Here is a 20,947-nt window from a genome sequence, read left to right on the forward strand (position 1 = left end):
GAATATATGTGTGTGTGTGTATATATACACACACACAATCTATCTATCTATATATATACACACACACACCCCCCTCATACACATGGGCAGAAGGTAGGTTTGCTCGTTCCTGTTTGCTCACAAAAGGGGAAATGATGGGAACTAGTGAAACCTTTGATGGGTTGGATTTAAAAAGCCAACATCTGGAGTTCTCCTCGTGGCACAGCGGAAACAAATCCGACTGGGAACCATGAGGTTGCAGGTTTGATCCCTGGCCTTGCCCAGTGGGTTAGGCATCCGGCGTTGCTGTGGCTCTGGCATAGGCCGGCAGCTGTAGCTCCCATTAGACCCCTAGCCTGGGAACCTCCATATGCCGCAGGTATGGCCCTAAAAAGAAAAAAGACCAAAAAAAAAAAAAAAAAAAAAAGCCAACATCTGTCCTAGCAGGTGTGGGAAAAGACTGGGCAGGAAATATACTGCAGAATAGTTCTCTATTGTTTCCTTCTACCTTGTTGGAGCCACAGCCCTCAAATTCTAGGCTGTTCCCAGCATGCTCAATGAAATGACACTGTGTAAGAGTAATTAGATATAAAGGAAAAACAGGCCGCAGGGTACATTTCTATCTCGGATCTTGGGAAGGTGATTTGCATTGTTACGCAGATAGGAAAACAGTAAGTGCCATAGCATACACACAAGATGCCAGGCTTTTCTTACGGCCACTCTGTACTGCGATTCCAATAATGAACTGGCTACCTAGGAACTTGAAGGCTTTCTCCTAAAAGTGCCTGAGTGTCTGGGTGCTAAGGGAGTATGAATAGAGGCAGAGACCAGGGTGGAGGGACCAGGCAAAGTAAGAAGAGGCTATATGGAATATGGGCCAAGTTTGGGTGAGTTCCAAGGGCAGGATCCCTGACATGTCTCTGATGTAGTTGCATTGTTCCGTAAGACTGGAAAATCTTTATCCCATACCCCTTAGAACCCAGACACTTAGCATTATGCAGTCTGCAAAAGCGCCACTGCTGACTGGATAGCTGGGAGTGAAGTATGATGGCCAAGCTTTAAATCAAACCAAACCAACAAACAGTAACGAAAGCACCAAGAGAAAGTAACCCTATTGTCCAGAAGCATTCATACAGCAAACTTAATGCAAAAGCATACAAGGTAAGGGCAATGAAACCCCACTGATGATGTGGTGGGGGAGGGAGGAGAGACAAATGAATGAGGGGCCACAGGCATCATGCTAACCGTTGCTGCTTGTTGCTGTCTCCGCGCCCTTTGACCCTCACGTACCATTTGTATAATGGCATCAGCCTCAGCCTCCAGCTGCCGAACAGCTGCCTGGATGCTGCTAGCTGAGCCTAAACCGGAGGAACCTGGGAGAAAGAAAAAAGAAGGTAAGATGTAAACTGTAGAAAGAGGGAATGCTCAATATTCTCTCTCCCATCTCCTGGGCTGCCACAGGGCATCTGGCTGAGGTCTTTGAGAGGTAGCCTCAGAGTGCTCATCACCAGGCACTAAGAGCTACCGTCACAGATAAGGATAGGAGACACGGGGCTAGACAGATGGATGGTGGCAGGTGAGAGGGCTCTGTGGAACGGGGGGAAGACATAGCATTTGGCAGGCCATGGCTGAGGCAACATGGCTATAAAGTTTTAGCCAGGAGTGATCAAGGAAGCAGAAAGGAGGCATACTCAGTTAAGTTAAATCTTGTTCACCAAAAGACAGTGAAATTTCCTACGTAGACGGCTTGAGTGAGATACAGAATGCAGCCACCAACATTTTAAGAAAGGATTATCACTTCCTTTTGAAAAAGTCAAACAGGAAGGAGACATGACATTAAGTCTTGCCCTCCAGGGTCTTGTTTTTCTACCACCAACCCTGCCCCTCAACTGGATACCCCAGTTCCATACCTAGCCTGCCTGTCTGCTTGGCTTTCTTGTTTGCTCGGCGTGTGTCGTCCCGGAGCTGGATGATGACCTGCAGTACCCTCAAGAAGAACTTCTGAGTAGATGTCTTGGATGTCAACATGGACATAGAAGGCAGCTGGAGCTCCCGACCACCCAAAGGTCGCTTCTGAGATGCCACGATTACCACATTCTCAGCCATGTCAAACCTGGATAGTGTAGAGGTGGCTTGCATATACTGTGTGTGTTTAGAGCATCAAAGCATAAACACCCAGCTCAATCAAGGCTTTCTGGTGTTAACCAGAGGGATAAGGAATTTCAGGAGAAACTCACACAAGCAGAAAAACAGGGTCAAGTGTATATGGGACAGAAATAAAATCTGCCCAGAGAGGGGGGAAAAATAATAACCAGGAAACCAGTAGGAGCAACTTTTTAGAATGTCCCAGATCCCAGCCCCATAGCCAAATGGGCAGCTGCTTCCTACCTGCTCTGCATTTTGCCTTTCAACTTGGTGGTCTGTGGCTGCTCCTCGGGCAAGCCATCAGGAGAGAGGGTCTCACACTGGGCTCGCCGCTGCTGTTCCAGATTGTATTCCCGTAGCTCAGCCAGAAGGGTTCCTGGGTAGGCAGAGAAGCCAGCAAGTGTTCAGAGACTTCTCTAATGAAGCAGCTAAAAGCCAAACCTTTCCAAGAAACCTTCCCAGGCCATCCTCTTTGCTCAGGTGTAGACAACCTGGAGTAAACAGGAATTTTGCTCCGTTCACTTTACCATATGTGCTCCTGGATCAACTGTTCAGGGACCACTGGCTCACCTGGCCTCTAGAATTTGTTCAATCTAAATATAGCTCAGTGCAGAGGGGAAAATAGTATCTCTCTTGAAGCCTGTATAATTCTTGAACTTCTGAGTTTTTTGTGGTAATCTGAGAAAAACTGTTTAACCTCTCTCCCAATTTGCTTATGTATCTTATTAATGGGCCTGATACTGCCTAATTTCAGAAGGATGTCTTGAGAATTAGGAGATAACTGTCTAGCAGAGTGATAGGACACTGCCTGGCCCATGGATATTGAATCAAGAAATGCCAGAGTCCTCTTCTGGAAGAACTTCGTAATTCTCATACAACAAAGAATACCCTAGGTCACCCTAACTCTCATATCATCTCAACCTCCAGGGATGTTTGTGAGGAGGTAACTCAAGCAGTTAGCTGAGACCTAGGGAGACCCATGACTGGGACAGGGGTAGGAAAAAGCCAAGAGAATCTTTAGGCTGAAAACAAATCTGGCTTTGCTCTTTGATTCGATGACTCTGTTAGCCCGGGTTTTAGTTTTCTTCTTGATAAAGCAGGAAGAAGACTGAAACCAGATGCTTTGTAAGTGTTCTCAGAATTTTTGTACCCTCAAAACTGCACAAAGGCAGAAGTTGTTATTCTGACTCTCAATTCCTGAGCCTAAATGTAGTGCAGATGCATGTAGTAGATCTGCCTCAGCAGGCTCATCATGTGCCTTTTATGAGTGTCCAGAATGGAAAAGCAACCCTGGCCCTATGGGTGCTCATTTTCTTTCACTAAGCATCAGATGAGAATGCATGGGGGCTGTGCTACAAAAGCATAGCTGAGTTCAATTAAGCCTGGGGGTTCAGGGAAGGCTTCCATAAAGAGGTTAACACCTAAGTGGAAGGTTTTAGAAAGATAGGGTGCTTTATTCCTATTATTACCTATCTGTTTGCAAAGGGTATAACCCAGATGGCGGGCTCCATTTAGTAGCAGCTTCAAAACAGTGTCCCGGGTTCCAGGGTCCCCCCGAGAGAGCTGCAGTAATACATTGGCTGCATCTTCTAGGCCCTCTTCAGAACAAGAGTGGGATGTCAACACCTGGGAAAAACAAGGGAGATGGGGTAAGCCCCAACATGTGAACTCAAACATTATCCACCCCAGTTAACCCTTTCTCCCCCAACCTTGGAAGGTCAGAAGAATTTGGACTTACCTCCACAGAGAGCTGGAGCTGGTTTTCAGTGAGGCCAGAGGATACCATTTTAAAGTCTGTGCTGCTGCTGCCCATATCACCCACCTTTGCTGGAGATTTGCTGGCCTTAGTAGTAGAAGCTTTGAGGAAACACAAAGAACACTGTAAGCCTCTGATACCTGCATGTCAGAGACTTCAGTGGCAAAGCCAAGGAATCACTGTACTGTCCAGGGCTTCAAAATGGAAAAGTAGTGAAAATGATAGCCAAATCCAAATGACTTCAGATGCCAAGGACTCTTATGACTACCTTCTAAAGTGACAAAGAATCCTAGACATTTTTCTCAACTGTTCTACCATCACCCTCAGAAAGCCCCCTCCAAAATCTGTTCCTTCCAATGATGTTTACTAGTCTGTTATAGAGTTCAGTCCACTTGCTTCCTGGGATTACCTGGCCATTCCATTTTACCCTGATTCATATTGTATCCTGCCTGCTCTTAACTGTTTGCTGAGAACTGGCTTCTTGAACCAGGTTAGAAAGTTTGGGAAGTCTTTGAAGACAGGGACTTTCCTCCTTTTGGTGCTTAGCCTAGGGGAAGCCACATTCAGCAAATGTCTTCTGTTCTTCACAGGAGTGGAAAGGAGGGAGGGAGGGAGAGGGAAGAATGGGGGCGGGGGGAGGGAGGGAGAAAAAGAAGGAAAGGAAGATAGAGAGTATGTGTGTTCATGTGTATGGGTATGTGGAGGTGGGGGGAAAGGGAGAGGAGGAAAGGAGGGGAAGAGGGAAGACAGAGGAACTCGGACCAATGAGGATGAGAATGAACATGTTTGGCTCTCACAAACACAAACCAAGCCGATTGCTATCATTTAGGGAGGAATACTGGGATGCAGGAGTGGGGGAGTGAGGTAGGTGTACACACCCCAAATTCCCAGCTTACATCCACACTTACTTGAAACAGTAGTGGTAGCAGTCGTGGGGGTAGTCACTGTGGTCGAAGCGGCTACGGCAATGGTGGATATAGCCGTGGCAGCAACCAGGGCTGGAGCAGAAGTGACAGGGGTGGTTGCAGCAGGGGGAGTGGGCGTGCTGGAGGCAGCAGTGGTAGTGGTAGTAGATGTGGTTGAGGTGGCAACAGTGGTGGAAGAAGCACTGCTGCCAGAATTAGCCTGTGCTTCCGACACTTTGTTTTCTGGGAGAGCAATTGAGATGAGAGAAAGGAGTCTGAGGAGTTTCTCGGTTAAGAGAGAGCTCCGGCGGATGACTGGGTGTGACAACATGTTCATGAGCTGCCCCAATGGAGAGGCCTCAAGGCTGTAGGGGGAGGTTTCCCCCTCACCACCAGCGCTCACTGGCACTGACTTCACGGAGTTCTTGCCTTTCCGGCTGACATTCATGTTGTCCAGTTTTACCAATAAGTCCCAGAAGTCTGTGCAAATGCCACTGCTGGTGGACTGTGAAGAGCATGGGCTGCAGGCCTGCTTACTACCCCTCTCCCGATCACTCTCACAATTTGTTTCTTTGGTCCGCTGCTGTGTGAAGTGGCTGGGAAACACCTGCCGGGAAAAGAAGGATGGGCTTGGTCTAGGAGGTCTACATAGAAAATGTCTTCCTGACAAGTAAAGACAACTGGCACCTAGATGTAACACAGGAGTTTTATCCAACTGATGTTGTGAAGCAGCCTAGAGAAATGAACAAAAGCTTGGTAGGGAGGAGTTCCTGCTGTAGCACAGCAGGATCAGTGGCATCCTGGGAGTGCTGGGACACAGGTTTGATTCCCAGCCTGGCACAGTGGGTTAAGGATCTGGTGCTGCCACAGTTGCAGCTTAGGTTGCAACCGCAGCTTAGATGTGATCCCTGGCCTGGAAACTCCATACATTGCAGGGTGGGAAAGAAAGAAACAGAAAGAGAGAGAGAGAGAAAGAAAGAAAAAGAAAAGCTTTGGAGAGACACAGATGATTAGCAAACTCTTCTAAAAAAATTTTTTTTTGCTTTTTAGGGCTGCGCCCACGGCATATGGAAAACACCAGGCTGGGGATGCATCAGAGCTGTAGCTGCTAGCCTATGCCACTGCCACAACTCAGGATCTAAGCCTTGTCTGTGACCTACACTATAGCTCATGGTAACACTGGATCCCCAACCCAGAGACAAGGGATCGAACCCGCATCCTCATGAATACTAGTCAGACTTGTTTCTGCTGTGATGCAATGGGAACACTGATTAGCAAACTCTTTCTGAGCATCCATCTCCATACTTATAAAATGAGAGGCTACCTATACTGCTGTGCAAAACTGTTGAGATTAGAGGTAATGTATTTTGCATAGTGCCTGGTACAAGGTAATCCCTCAACAAATGGGAGCAAAGTTATTAGAAAGAAGACTAAACTAAGTTCCAACCAGCTTCATCACTTATTAGTCACATGACAAAACTAAAAATTTTTGAATCCCAGCTTCTTCATCTGTAAAATGGGAACCATACAGACCGCTGAGGGTTGTTCTGAGGACTGAATGAGATTATGCATAAAAATCATAAAGAGTGAAGATAAAGAACCCCACAAAGTTATTTACTACACAATTTACCAGAAGCAATATAGGCCTCAGTACCAACAGTGAAGACTTGCTAGCTCCCCCAGAGTTCAGATTTCACCTAGTAACTGATACCCCTCTTCTATCTCTAGGAGTTGGGTTCCTCACCTTGGCCAGTTGAATGAGTGTGTCCAGAACATGTCTGCAGACAACAGGAGCAGCCTGAGGATGGATGTGGACAGTGGAGCCACTGCTTGCATGCTTCTCAGTATGTTTGCGCCCTCCTGAACGCTGAATCTGGAATATATTAGTCCTGCAGCCTAGGGCTGCATCCATGGATACTGAGAGCCAGGAAAGCTGGTTGGAGCTCTTAGATTCCATTTTGTGTAGTAGGTCCAGGGGCCGGTTCTCATGGCTGCTTGACCCACAGCTCTTGCTTGACTTTTTGCCCTTTTCCTCACTTGAGGACAGCTTGGGTGTTTCAATGCATAGCTCACTCTCACTGCTGCGTTGCAAGATGGAGAGGAGGCTGCGGATGACCCAGTGGCGGGTCTGGGCATGGTAGCAGAGATTTCTCAGTACTCGGTGTAGACGGCTAGTATTGAGCTTTGGCTCATCCACAAAAAGCAGTACCAGAAGACAAGACAGGGCTTCGTGATCCAGGAGGAGCCGTCCCCGGAGGCGTAGGAGAGTATCCACGTTACTGCCAGACGGCCTGGAACAGTGCATGGTTTCTGGGTAACACTTTGGCTAGAGCTCTGGGATTAGGCACAGGCTTAAGGGAGGGGGATGAACTGGATACCTCCCAGGAATCTCAAGAAGGGAGGGTGTCCAGTCCAAGGACTCTAAATGGTAACAAGAGTTGCCCCCTCGAGTGCCTACTACGTACCAGTCACTTTACAACATGTATAACAGCTTCCTCACAGGGCTGCTGTAAAGATTAGAGAACCCAATTGTGAAAGGAAGAGCAAGAGGCTCAGATAGGTTAACTGACTTGCCCTACATCACACATTCCAGCCTAAGTCTGTATCATCAACTGTTAAAATTGGACTGCCCCTAGACTCTTAGGAGGTAATGCTTATTTCAGCCTTCTTTAGACTACCAGGAGATTGCCTGCTGTATAGAGTGATTACTCCCTTCACATTTTGGCATGGTCCACTCTGGCCTGGTTAAAATAAATTCTCTACTTCTGCAGCCTAGATGTTATATTCTCAAGGCAAGCAGCTCACTCTTCTCCTATGTGCATGGGAGGCAGGTGGCTTTTCTTGCTGTAACCACAGCTACTGCCTGCTACCTTACTTTGGGATTATGGTCTACAGTAGCTACACTAACCCCAAAGTGTGGCTTTCTGAAGGGGGAGTCCAAAGATCTGGCTTCCCCCTATTCATTCAAACAAACATTCTAGAGAGATATCCAGCCTCTCCACCTATAAATAAAAGGAATTAGACTAGTAGCAGACATGAGAGGTGGTATGGCAAGGTGAACAAGGACAGGCAATAGTACCTGTTATGACTGCTGCTACCCCCCATCTGGAAGGTGCCACCTCTCTGCACAGCAAGGCGAGTGTACTGGACCCCACGGTTGCCACTTAGGCGACTGGTGAAAGCTGGAAGGAAAAAAAACGAAACTAAAATTGGGCAGGGCATGTGTACTGCACTACGTCCAGGTAATACAAAAGGAAAGTGTCTCATGTGGCTAAAGCTAGACATTCCAGAGCCCTCCCACTTGTCTCCCTCTGTACCCGGGCTTCGGAGAATGGCAGAGAGTGCAGAGGTGCTGCTGTGCCCAAAGAGCCGCTCGTGCATGAGCTGCCTCTGCCGGGCTTCCTGCTCTCGCCTCAGGGCTTGGGCCTCGGCTGCAATGTCAGGTGGCATCACGGCCAACACACTGTCCTCCATGTCCTCTAGGACACTACGGCGCAGGTCTGAGGGCAGAGTCTGGATGAAGGTCACAGGGTCCATGGGGGTGTCCGAGCTGGCATTCTGTGCTAGTTCTCTTCGCTGTTGCTCAGCTCTCTGCTGTGCCAGCACCTATGGAGCAGGAGGAGTCAATGGGGGTATACCTATGGCTAGGCAGCCTGGTCCCACCAGTCCCCCGCTCACATACTTCTTCCTGGATGGCTGGAGGCAGGGCAGCCAGGAACTCAGGGCTCACTTCAGTCACACCAGGATTCCCCACCACTGCAGGAGCTGAGCTATTTGTTGAGGGGGCAGTCCGTGTTGGAGGACGAATGCCCAGCTGGTTCTGCAGGACTTCTCGGCGGATGTCATCAGGCAGAGCAGCCAGAAAAGAGGGGTCTACACCTTCGGGGAGACTGATACCTAAGGGAAGATGCAAGATGTGAAGGGACTCTCAGTTTTACTGATGCCTAAAACATACTTGGATGAAAGAAACCAATAGCCTTGTTTTGGGGGGAAACCACCTTTGTCTGTTCTCACTACAAGCCAACAATACAGAACACAGAGAGAAGGCCTACCCACTCTTTCTCTAGGCTCAGAACAGCTCTTGTTATGTGCCAGGTTCTCTGTGTGCACTGTCACTTAACCTTCAACAAGACCCCACCATGTAGCTATTATTACCGTCTCAGTATCAATGAGGATCAAGATGCTGAGTAATGGCTCCAGATCCTAAAAGGTGGTGGGAGAGTGAGGATGACTCCAAAGGCTTTGGCTCATTCCACTGTGCAGTGTCAACATCCCCTTACTACAGATCCTCCTCCCATATATATGCTGCCCTCTGTCTGGTTTGAACAGTTTGACTGGTGGGCATTCCTATGCTAAGATGGCCTGAGCATACATGCAACTCACCTGCAAGAGGATCTTCTTCTTCACTGCTTGTTGAAGGCAGTGGCTCTTCTAGGATTCCCCGGGAATCTGCTCCAGAAATGGCCACAGCAGAATCTCTGGTGGAAGAACTCTCAGAGGATGCAGGGGGAGAGCTGAAGGAAATCATTTTCAGGTTGTTCTCTGTATTACATTTTCCTACTTATTACCCCCTTTCTCATAGAAGCCAAGTTGACTTCCCCAGTGTACAAAGCATGTGCATTAGTTAACATGTACGAATGTGGCTTGATGTACCCGCCAACACATCCTGCCCTCCTCTTACTCACACAGAGCTCACCTGTCCTCAGGGGGCTGGGTAGGTTCCCCTGACCCATCACCCCTGCCTTGTACATCTGGCACAACTGGTGGGGCATCCCCAGGAGTGGAGCTGCCAGCTGTGGGCTGCTCAGAACTGCCAGCTGCTGAGGTGTCACCCACAGCCTCCTCCAGGGTGCAGGAAGCCAGGCTGCTGGTGTCCATAGGAGAGCCTTCCAGTTGACTGCTGACAGCTGTCAGAGCATCAGAATCTTCAGCTCTCTCTGGGGAAAGAGAGGCTAGGAGGAAGTCACATGGAGAAGTTAGATCTCTGCCTCGAAGAGGGGGCTGAATTAAGAAGCAGCCAGACAGACTTCTCACTTCTTCACCTTCATTTCACGCTGGTCTGATGCTCCCCCCTCAACTTCATTTGCTTTTAAAGGACTCAGCTTAAGTCCTTTCTAGCATCTCTTGAACATCTATAGTGTTCCAGGCACGCATGTGAAGTACTTCTCTAGGCACTTGAGGTAAGGGATCCTGTCACTTCCAAATTCCCTGCAGGCACCACTTGCATATGTCCTTTGGTTCTGCCTATCTAAACAAACAAGGTTCCCTGAAGGAAAAAACCCCTACACCTTAAGGTTTCTCCAGAGCATGTCACAGGCAGTATAATACAGAACGGCGATGGCAAATAGGCTTCAGTTGACCCTGTTGGAACAGTGCTGAGAAGAACTTTGAGGCCCCATTTCAAACTAGTGGAAATAGTGCCATGAGATAAATGGTGTTGGTCAGGATGGGAGAGCTGCTATATGTATGGTCATGTGCTTGCCATTCCTGGAAATGTTGAAGGAAAACAAGCTTCAGAGTTATATAGATCTGAATTTTAACCACAGCTCAACCACTTACTGAGTGATCTCGGGCTAATTATTTCACTTCTGAGTTTCAGTTTGTTCATGGAGATAACACCCTCTACTTTGGAGGATTTTTTTTTTTTTTTTTGGGCCATGCCTCGCAGCATGTGGAAGTTCCCAGGCCAAGGACTGAAATCGCTGCATCTTTAACCTTCTGTGCTAAAAAGGAACTCCTGGAGGATTGTTTTTTAAATAAGCATGGCATGATAGCCAGGAACAGAGCAATTACCTCAAACTGTTGGCATCATTACTAGTATCATTAAGATACTCAGATGTATAATCACATGAGTACAAAAAGAAACGCCGACTTTAGCTAAAATGGTAATGTGCAAGATGAGATCCTACTATGAGGGCTTAAGCTTCTATTATTCCTCTAAGGTAAGAGAGTAAAGATAAACCACCAAGATGTCCATTCTTCCCTCCTGTTTTATACCTCCAGCCCCAAACCCTGAAATTCTACTCACTTATAGTGGGAGCAGGAGATAGTTCCATCTGAGTTGTTTCCACTTCTCCACTTGGCCTTGTGGGACCCAATTCTTCTGGCTCTACAGGCATTAATAGTTGTGTAGAGCTCCCCCCTTCTCCAGTTGGGGACTGCAGCTCTTGAGGAATCTCTCCCAAGGCTGGTGGGGGTGGGAGTGTTGGTTGCTGTTGTGAGGGCTGCAGAGTTACAAGGGTCTCCTTGGGCTCAGATGTAGCTGCATCAGTTGAAGATGGGGTTGTTGGATAGCTGTCAGGCATGGGAGTCCCATCTTTCTCGGAAAGAAAGACAATGGGGTTGTCATTCAATCAGCACATGTGGCATGACAAGTATCCCACTCAGTGATGCAAGAGTCCCCTCAACCACCAAGTGCTTCTAGGATCAGCTTGTGGCTGGTCTAGTATACTCAGGATGAGGGCTAAGGCGCAGTGCTATCTTAGTCCCTGAACTGAAGATGTGACTCCTTGTAGATTCTAAGAATTAAATCCTTTCTGTGCCCCAGGTAGAAGGGGGAGAGTTCAAGTCACTCTAATATTTGCCTCACCTTAAATATTACCTGTCCCCTTCCACCTCCCTTGTCTTGCAGTCCTGACTATCCAAGGAACATCTAAACCTCTGATGGAGGCAGCGGTATCAAGGTTAAATGTGAACATGCTACACCCCAGGGAAAGTAGTAAGTTGTATAGTTATCTTCTAATTGGGGCCTAAAATCCCTACCCCACAACAATACAACTTACTACCTCACCCCGGCATGAGCAGAATCCTCCAGAAGGGCAGGAGGCAAAGAGCCATTTTACCTGATGACAGGCCATTTCAAAGACCTTTTGCTAGATTCATGGCCACCAGGACACCTAACCTGTTTCACTGCTTTAAAAAACATTGTGTAGGGTTTGGTAGAATCATTTCCCAACTCAAGTGCCAAAGGAGACAGAAGATATAGGGAAGGAGAAGAAAATTGAGGAAATAGGGGTGGAGGAGACATATAATACTACATGGATCAGTTGTTAGAATTACAAAATGGTGCTGACATTAGGAAGATTAGACGGAGGAAAAGAGAGCATATAGTAGTAATACCATTTAGCCCACAGAGCTATCTTCCCTCGAAGCAGACTGTTCAAGACAATATTCCTAGACTTTTAGATTCCACAGACCCAATGAAATCTTATATAAAAAGAAAAAATAACGAACTTTTATTTTAGCCAAGAAAAAAATCCCATTAATATCACTTATTAAAAATATTTGATACCAAAGAAGTAGGAAATACACAATCTTCATAATTTATAATGGTTTTTTAAATTGAGCAAATTCAGCTTTCTGAAAAACTCATCAAACCTCCCTTGTTCTGTTTATTGCCACTGAGGACTGGTATTTAGGAACCACTGTCATCAGGCACTCTCATGGAAGACCACACACCATGATAGTCACAAAAGGGGGCAGGACCCATGGCCTTGCTACATATGTTAGAACACAGCACAGCATAATCAGAACGAGAACCTAAACAGAGCACGTCGGAGGGGGAGTGTACTACCGTGGGAAAGACAGTAGACTGTATAGTTATCTCCAAGATGGGGTATGACCCTAAAACTATACAATCTACTACCTCATCCCACAGAGCACTAGTGTTCATCTTCAGCCCACTTAGGCCAGCTACTTGGAAGGGTCAGGATAAAGAACCAACCAATTAGCAAGAAAAAGAGAAGGGAGGGAGAGTTACCTGAGAGGTTCTGTTCAGTGGAGTCATTTGTCTTAGATGCAGTGCACTGCAAAGAAAAGGGACAGACCAATGTGGGACTTTGAAAGCACATGAGTTAGAGGTCAACTGTAATAGTCATCATCTCCCACATATGACCTAGATGGAAGATGAGCACTTTAACATGCAAATATATCTAAAAATGTTCAAGGATGGCTTGGGAACAAGGGGGAAAGAGCCAGGGAGCTGAACAGTGAGAGGAAAGGATAATTAAAACTATGTTAGAGTTAGGCTTGGGCATGGTACATGACCTGAAAATCATCATTGAGACCAGCAACAATTTCTTAAAGTTTCATCTATGATATCTATTTCCCTTCCTTGGGTTCATGATGTACACTTTTCAATCACATGTCAGGTTTGCTTATTTCCTATCCTTTTTCATGTGTTTGAAACAATGTTATTAGTTATTAGGTAAAAGTTCTATACAAAAGTATTTGTTAGATCAAGTTTATCACAATTGAACATTTCAATATCCTTTAAAATCTATCTGCTACCCTGAGTGTTGAATGTGGTTTAATAAAATCTTTCAACTTTAGTCTTTTAATTTCTTTCTTTAATATGGTCACATCTGTGGCAATATGGAAGTTCCTGGGCCAGGGACTGAATCCAAGCCACAGCTACGACCTATGTCACAGCTGCAGTAATGCCAGATCCTTTAACCTACTGCACCAGGCCAGGGATTGGACCCGAGCTGCTTCAGTCAGATTCTTAACCCACTGTGCTACAGTGGGAACTCCTAATTTCCTTGTATTTCTATCAGCATTTACTTTGTATATTTTAATGCTATATCGTTCGAAGTTCCAGAGGTTTCAGAAAAAACAAAATCATGTTAGAGATTTCACAAATTGAGCCCTAGAAAATGACATGTGATGTTCAGGGTAGGAACATTTTCTCTGATCTGAAGCCTAGCCCAACTTATTCAAATGTTGGAATGGTATCATATTGGTAAGGTCTCCCCAATACTTGGCAAGGCAATCCACTGAGAGAAATGGGAGTGAAACACCAAGAGCATGGGCTTAGTCAAGGTCATTCTTCTAGTCTACCAGTAGTCAGTGAAAGTAGAAGCTACATAGTGTAATTGGTGAGTTAGGAGGCGCTCTAGGTCTGGCTCATTTCCCCCTGCAAAACACTGGAGAAGTAATTCCCCCATCCCCCGGGTTTGAATTTCTTTGCCTAAAAACTGCAATTGTACAGTGAATTTGGAATGGAATATCTCTCAGGTTCAACGTGAATGTCCTGGAATCTTCGGTGACTCTTGGTGCCATGTGTATGCCAAAACTGAGGTAAAGTTAAGGCTGACATAGCCAAATAAGAATACTCTCAGCTCTTGGGAATCACCTGTGCACTCTGATCCCTGTTCTCCTTATCTTCTTTGCCTTTGTCGGTTATCTTTGTTTCTTCCTCAGCTAGCTGTTTCCTGCGTTTCTCCCGCCTTTCTTCCAGCTCCTCATCCCTCAGGAATTCCAGGTGATTGACAATGGGCACTTTAACAACTGGACCAAAGAAGCAAGGATCAGAGGTTACTCAGGGGAGGTGGGGGAGAAAGCCAAGAGGCAGAGCTTATGGCCACAAAGAACCAGGGAAACAATTTTCCACACAACTGTCCCAGCCCTGGAAGACTCACTACTGCCTTGATAACCAAGCTGCCACACACCTGAAACACAGTCATGCATGCTCTCAGCATCAAGAACTTTGCATTCCTCTGTCCAACGGGTCAGAGCTGTGGGGATGCTGGACAGGGTCCCTGTAGAGGAACAAAGGAAAGTGAGACTCTACCTTATCAAATATCAATGAATCCAAAAATTGCAGTACTTCCCTAACAGGACCCAAGGTCTATCACAAAGTTTGGCACATCATAGGTATCCAGGTATAATAGTTTTATTATTGCCCTTGGTCTCAGGTCACTGAATGGTTCTGGCTCCTATAAAATGGGGTTTCTCTAGGCAGGGTAGATACTGTTTTGCTTTCCCTCAGAAGGGAAAAACAACCCGACAAACATTACCCTCTCTTTCACCACATAAACTTGCCTGCTTGGCTGGTAGCTGTGCTCTGATCATGGAAAAAGTCATCCAGTAGTTCATCATCAGATCGGGCGATGATGTGGACGTCATCGTTGCCCACTAGGAGGCGGGCCCGGCCCCGGCTTTGAAGGGGAAGGCTGCTGCTTAGCTGAAGGATATCAGCAGCAGCAGAGGGACCAAGCAACCTGTAGGGTAATGGTGGGATGCCATGGTCACTGAACATTTGTAAGAGCCCTGCAACCTGTTACTGTGAGATCCTTCCTGTATTCTCTAGGAAATGCATAAGACTATCATGGACCTGATCATATTGTATGTAAGTCTCATGTTTCTAACCACTCCATTAGTTTGAAACTTTTTTTTTGGCTGAGGTTGCGAATTTCTCCATAGTTCCTAGATCGATGTCACTGATAATGAATGCCAGGTACTGCATTAGAGTATAATACCTTTCTTGTACACCTACTATAATCTGTATATTGACCACTCTGACACCTTTATTTTTTTCTTTCACTTCTACAATGTTTCTTTTTAGTGGGGAAACTCTAAGCCAAAGGGCAAAGATCCTGTCTTGTCTCTTTAAGTGCTATGTGCTTGGCATATGAGACAATTAATGATTTGCTGAATGTATACATGGAACACTTAAGCAAAAGAACATGTTATACAATCTGGTGTTCCCCTAAAATATGCACATATAATTCACAAAGAAACAGGACTAAAACATTTGTGTGTGTGATGGGAGCATTATCCTCCCAGGTCCAGACAATGCTGAAACTCAGTAAGCCCAACAATCTTTCTTGTGACTCACCTCTGGAGTATAAGAGGAGGATTGGGCTGGCGATTCCCAGGGTAGTGAACGTGAATGGTATGGCCTGTATTGGCTGTCAGCTGCCTCAGGGTCCTCTGACTGCGTCCGATGCCCTGGGTAAGACGCGTTGTAGAGGAGCCACTGCCCAGTGTCAGGGAACTGTGGTCTGCATGGCGTACCATCAGTGGGTGGGTGGTAGGGATATTTCCTGGGGATGGGGGGATGTCTGCTGCAAGGACAATATGCAAAGAGGTCAGTGCCAAAAAGAAATTTCTTCCATGGTTGTTCAAGCAGAACCATGTCTCCTGGGCCTTACTTCCTCACACGGAAACCTGAGCTTTGTCCTTTCTCCCTCATTCCCACATTTCATCTACAACCACTGACACTATCATAACTTATGCCACTACCTCTCACCTAGATACTGCAACAGACTGCTAAATAGTACCTTCTCCCAATCCATTCTCTACACTAAGCCACAGTGATACTTGTAGGCCCCTCAGAAACATGCTGTTCTCTCCGCCTTGAGGCTCCTCTCCCCCTTTTTCACCTGCTCTTTTGATCTTAGCCTAGATATTACTCCTTCTGATTCTACAAATTGGCATAAAAACCCTTTATTCTCTGCTTTCTTACCAAACTACAATGTAATGCCTGTTTACTCCTAATTCCTAACAGACCATAAGCTCTTGTGAAGGAAAAGGACTGCTGTATCCCTGGTAGGCACTCCTCAACTATTTGTTCAATTTGCTGAATGGACAGAGGCTCAACTTAGAAAGATTGATGGAAATCATAAAAACGCAAAGAAAATCACAGAATAAAAACTATCTTGAAAATAATGTAATCCACCCCATTTTTCTTTTTACATTTTTAATTTACAGGTGACAAACTGAGGCTCAAAGAGGTAAGAGACTACTTGGCCAAGACAACAGACCAGAACAGTTCAGTGTTTTCTACTATGTTGTGCTTGTGATCTGAGGGTAAAGACCTGCCTTCTCAAGACAGCTTAAGAACTCGATGCTAAAAGGCAATTCTGACGTTGATGGGAGAGGAGGGAAGATTCTTTCTCTCCTCCGAAAAGATGCATCCTTGATGAACAGAGTGAATGTGTTCAAATCTACTCTCCAATGCCAAGCTCAAAGGTGTCCATCCAAACTCTCAAGATCCACTGCTACAGACATTAGAATTAGTAATTTCCCTATCACTGTAGCGTGCACATGGGTGCCTGATGCAGTCAGCCTTGGTCTCACTTTTTAAAAAAATTCAAGAGTATCATCAAGTTGTCCAGGCTCTAAAATGGCTGCCTGTTTATTGAGGTGGAGAGAACAAAAGCAGCCTCTCAAAATTCCTTCTTCTAGGTTTATACTTATTGAGAAAGATGGATTCAGATATCCCTTGCCCCAGAAAGTCAGCATAGAAAAGAAGTGCTTTCTGTATCAGATTGATAGCTGCTCTGGTTCAGGGTGTAAGAATCAAGAGATAAAACCCAGCTGAGCCCCTGTATCTTACTAGCACTGGAGAACATGTTGTCAAACTCAATGATGAGATCATCCTCCCGGTCAAAGCGCTCAAATCGGACCAAGGGAGAAGCGTTCATATCAGGGTAATCCTCATCCAATTCCATTTCAGAGCCATCGTCGTCATCGTCTTCATCTCCCTCTTCACCTTCATCATCCTCCTTAAGGGGAAAATAGGAGATGGAGAATTGCTGGAGGTAAGGATTTTCTGAAGTCTGGTGTCATGGCCACATTTGCACATGAGGGAGGGAGGCGCTGAGGCTAGCAACCCAGACTGTTGGTTTTCTCCAGCTGTGTTCCCATGGAAGAGGTTGTCTGAACCACCCAAACACAGTCCCCCCTCACCTGATCATCTTCCTCATCTTCCTCCTCCTCCTCCTCTTCATCCTGACTATCATCCTCATCCTCGTTACTGCCACTGCTGTCCTCTTCCTGAGTGTGCTCCTCCTCATCCTCAGGGTCCAGGATATTCATGGAATCTAAAACAAAGGGAGCACATTGGAGGACTATACTGAGTAGCTAGAAAACAGGCTACTGTGCAGGCCGGCAGACTGAGTGGGAAGGCAATGGGGTATTTGACTCTAGGAGAGGAAGAACCAGATCTGGGGTGATGTACAGACTTAGTGAGCCAGCCCTGATTTCCTGAGAGTGCCAATCAATGCATCAACACGCTGAGCAGGGTGGCTGAATGTGGAGGCTGGCTGTACAGTGGTGCTTGAGGAGCCATGGTCTAGGACGTGGCCAAGTCTGTTGGTGCCCCCTTGCCTTTCCAGCCCTACTTTGCTACTGACTGCATCCTGTTGGTAAGAGGGAATCTGTAGCGATGATAGCAGGTGGGTGAGAAGAAAGCGAACCAAGTAAGAAGTGACAAACTTTTGGGCAAGCAGTAGTAACATGTTATTTGAAAAACTGGCTGAGGATAAAGTGGATGGTGTATGTCAGCGCATGCAGACAGATGCTTCCTTATTCTGCACATGTGGGCAGCTGCCTCCAGGAAAACCCTAGTGTAGTGTCTGTCAGACGTGCAGGGCAAGAAGGGAGGCCTTTCTGGCCTCGGCACTCTCACCTTCTCGGTTGGCCTGCAAGGTGGAAGCTTGGCTGAGGTTGGAAGGAGCTTCATCCATCAGCACGTCCTCTTGTGATTCATCCTCTCCACTTCTGCTCACTGAAGGTTACAGAGCAGAGCCTTCACTGAACAACAGAGGACTTCCCTTTCCAGATTGGGTGCGCCTAAAGTAGCTATGTACACCCAGCAGATATCCTTTTTTTTTTTTTTTGGATGAGGGAGAAGACCTGGGTTCTCTGCTGTTGACTAGCTAGGTGAGCTTGGCCAGTCACTTTACCTGTCTGAGTCTCAGTTTCCTCATCTGTAAAATGGGATGATCACATCTGCCCTGCCAATCCCACTAATTGTGAAACCACGGAGGATAATAGGTGTGAAAAAGCCTTGTCAAATTTAGGAATACATGTCTACTTCCGTTTATCCTTTGTTTTCCTTCATCAATAAAAGTAAAAAAAAAAACAAAAAACAAAAAACAAATAACACATACCCTTGGAGCCAGGTGACAGTAGAGTACCTTTGCTGTTTTCCCTCTTGAGTTGTTAAAAGGGCTATCCTTAAGGGAATGATCACTATTTTTACACTACTGAGACTCAGAGGCAGAAAGCCCCTGGATTTCACTGAAGAACTGAAAGTTAAGTGCCTTCTCACCCTACAGCCTCTATAGCCTCCTCTAGGCCTCCATGAATAAACACTCTTGATGTGCCTGATGTATTATCTATACTGATGGCCACCCCCTCCACCCCTCCCACACAGGCAATGCTTCAGACCAGCCACAGGTCTGTAGATGGCTTGTGAATTTCTCATCTGTAAGACTGTCAACATCAAGACAAGCAGCAATCTAGGCTGGCTATGAGCCCTTAGGCAGAGCTGAGCAAGCAGATGATGAGAAAAAGGGTCCTCCCAAGAGAGACTGAGGCAAAGGAAGAGGCTATACTCAGTTCTGGGGCTCTCACCTATAATTGTACTGTTCCCAGATCCGCCATCCCTCTCAAGCAACTCATCTATCAGGTCCTCCAGCTCATTCTCAACCTGGAGAGAAATAGAACATATATATGGATGCACACAAGTCTATCATTGTGCTCGCACTGAAACCCTAAAAAAAGCCAGCAAGGGAGCATATATTTCTAGGATAATATGTGACAGAGGATATGACATAAACACCACACACTTGGTGTTAAGAGCACAGAAACTACCACGTGCTGCCAATCCACACTCAGACTGTCCTTCAAATAGGTTCACCCAGTTATCTGAGACCAGATTAAGTCTTTATACTGTTCAGGAATACATGCAGATCTCCTTAGAGCTAGCAGCTCAGGACTGTAGGCCCCGTTTCTTACTATTGCTACCAGCTCCAGAAATTACAATGCTTTCTTTAGGGTTTTTAGAAGACTGCCATTTGAATGCCCCAGTAAGAGCTGGTGCTATAGGTGCAACAGTGATGTTAAGGAGCTTCCATTAATGACTAGAGCCAAGTAAATCAAAGACCCTGGGCCCAAAGGGCTCAGGCCAGCTTTCCACATCAACATTTCAGCCATGACTAAGTTTTCCTGTTGGGATCTATTCCATTTCATAGCACATGGCATCCAGGCCCTGAACCCACCCCTCATTTAATACAATTCAAACACATTTGCTGAGCATCTACTAAGCATATCATCTGTGCTCCTCTTCAAAATAGACAGCATTTAGGCAAGGATCTAAAGTACTCACCCACCCACAACACTTTGGGGTTTTGGTTCAGCGCCACAACAGGGGTATGCTGGGTGATCTGCCTCCCTACCTGCATCTCTTGTGAACTGAGCACCTCAGGCTGCCCAGCAATCACCACTGAGTCGGTTTCAGCCTCCCCATCCATGATATCCCCATCTGCCACCTCTGTCTGAGTGACATCATGATCCTCCTCCTGCACTTCTGCTTCCCCAGGCTCGCCTGAAACAATCAACCAACCAGCAAAATAATCAAAGGGTGCCTATGAGTGGGGCACCACGAGGCAAGCATGAAGGCAATAAGGTCCCTTCCTTGGGAAAATTTGCAAGTTCTCAGAGAATAAATGAATGGGTGACAAAGGAAAAGACAAGGCTACGTGTGAGGAGAGCCAAATAAGGCTGCAATTTTAAGGAATTCTTTGTGGGGCAGATTCCCACGCCACTATGACAGATCTGTGGAAGGCCAGCAAGTTCCCAGAGAAACAATACCAAGCCAGAACAGTTGTGATGCCATGCCCATAAAATAACTATGCCCACCCAGCCAGCTTTCTAGTCCATTGGCTCTTATTCCCTACCTGGATCCTGCTGGTTGCTATTAGAATCCTGAGCAGCTCCTTGGGCATCCTGCTCAGACTTGCTCTTGCTCGAAGCACTCTTGCTGCCAAAAAGGCTACTGGGCTGGTTCACAATCCGGGAAAGTGTTTCCAAAGGCTTCAGAGCAGCATTGACTGTGTTGGCCATGTTGGGACTGAGATAAAAGAAGATATAGAGATGGACTGAGCACAGAAATCCATGCTAAGGGAGTTCCTGCTGTGGTACAGTGGGTTAAAGGATCTGGCATTGTCGTAGCTGCAGTGTAGGTGGCAGGTACAGACAGGATTAGGTCCCTGGACTAGGAACTTCCATATGCCATGGGTATGGATGGCCACACAAAAATATAAATCCATGCTAAAAGGAACCAAGGCTAATCAGAAGGTGAGCCTGAGATACCTTATGCCAGAATGCCTGCAAAAAAGCAAGCTTAAAAAAATTAATGGGGTCATCACTACAGGCCAAATTTGGTCATCAAAAAGAATAATGATGGTAATGGATTATAACAGATTAAATATACTCTACAACCACAGGGATACCAAAAGCAGGCAGAAAGAGGTCTTCATTATATAAGAACACCAGCTAATGAAAAGGAATGAGAGCATCAGAAAACTATCACTTTGCAACCAGCAATGTAAGCGATCTAGGCAAAGATCAGTAATAAGTGCTAAAACTA

At 46.2% G+C, this 20,947-nt stretch overlaps 1 protein-coding gene across 8 annotated transcripts in view; it reads right to left on the bottom strand.

Annotated features, from left to right (window-relative positions):
• The window catches only part of HUWE1 (HECT, UBA and WWE domain containing E3 ubiquitin protein ligase 1), a 154,944-nt gene that overhangs the window by 8,351 nt on the left and 125,646 nt on the right, over positions 1-20,947 (bottom strand). For 4 of the 8 annotated variants that reach the window (XM_047765241.1, XM_047765245.1, XM_047765242.1 and 1 more), the window contains 24 exons: positions 20,256-20,428; positions 19,755-19,903; positions 18,931-19,006; positions 17,981-18,079; positions 17,260-17,393; positions 16,907-17,075; positions 15,404-15,632; positions 14,608-14,786; positions 14,235-14,324; positions 13,919-14,073; positions 12,545-12,590; positions 10,814-11,101; positions 9,482-9,737; positions 9,169-9,299; positions 8,468-8,682; positions 8,103-8,391; positions 7,865-7,967; positions 6,530-7,076; positions 4,789-5,392; positions 3,863-3,981; positions 3,594-3,750; positions 2,368-2,500; positions 1,890-2,092; positions 1,225-1,352 (listed from right to left, as the gene is read on the bottom strand). In XM_047765241.1, coding sequence (XP_047621197.1) covers positions 1,225-1,352; positions 1,890-2,092; positions 2,368-2,500; positions 3,594-3,750; positions 3,863-3,981; positions 4,789-5,392; positions 6,530-7,076; positions 7,865-7,967; positions 8,103-8,391; positions 8,468-8,682; positions 9,169-9,299; positions 9,482-9,737; positions 10,814-11,101; positions 12,545-12,590; positions 13,919-14,073; positions 14,235-14,324; positions 14,608-14,786; positions 15,404-15,632; positions 16,907-17,075; positions 17,260-17,393; positions 17,981-18,079; positions 18,931-19,006; positions 19,755-19,903; positions 20,256-20,428 — 4,672 coding nt within the window. The remainder of the gene's footprint in view (positions 1-1,224; positions 1,353-1,889; positions 2,093-2,367; positions 2,501-3,593; positions 3,751-3,862; positions 3,982-4,788; positions 5,393-6,529; positions 7,077-7,864; positions 7,968-8,102; positions 8,392-8,467; positions 8,683-9,168; positions 9,300-9,481; positions 9,738-10,813; positions 11,102-12,544; positions 12,591-13,918; positions 14,074-14,234; positions 14,325-14,607; positions 14,787-15,403; positions 15,633-16,906; positions 17,076-17,259; positions 17,394-17,980; positions 18,080-18,930; positions 19,007-19,754; positions 19,904-20,255; positions 20,429-20,947) is intronic. The other 4 variants (XM_047765243.1, XM_047765246.1, XM_047765247.1 and 1 more) reach the window with 4 other exon arrangements.

The sequence above is a fragment of the Phacochoerus africanus genome, chromosome X, assembly GCF_016906955.1.
Source record: "Phacochoerus africanus isolate WHEZ1 chromosome X, ROS_Pafr_v1, whole genome shotgun sequence".
Classification (NCBI taxonomy): domain Eukaryota; kingdom Metazoa; phylum Chordata; class Mammalia; order Artiodactyla; family Suidae; genus Phacochoerus; species Phacochoerus africanus.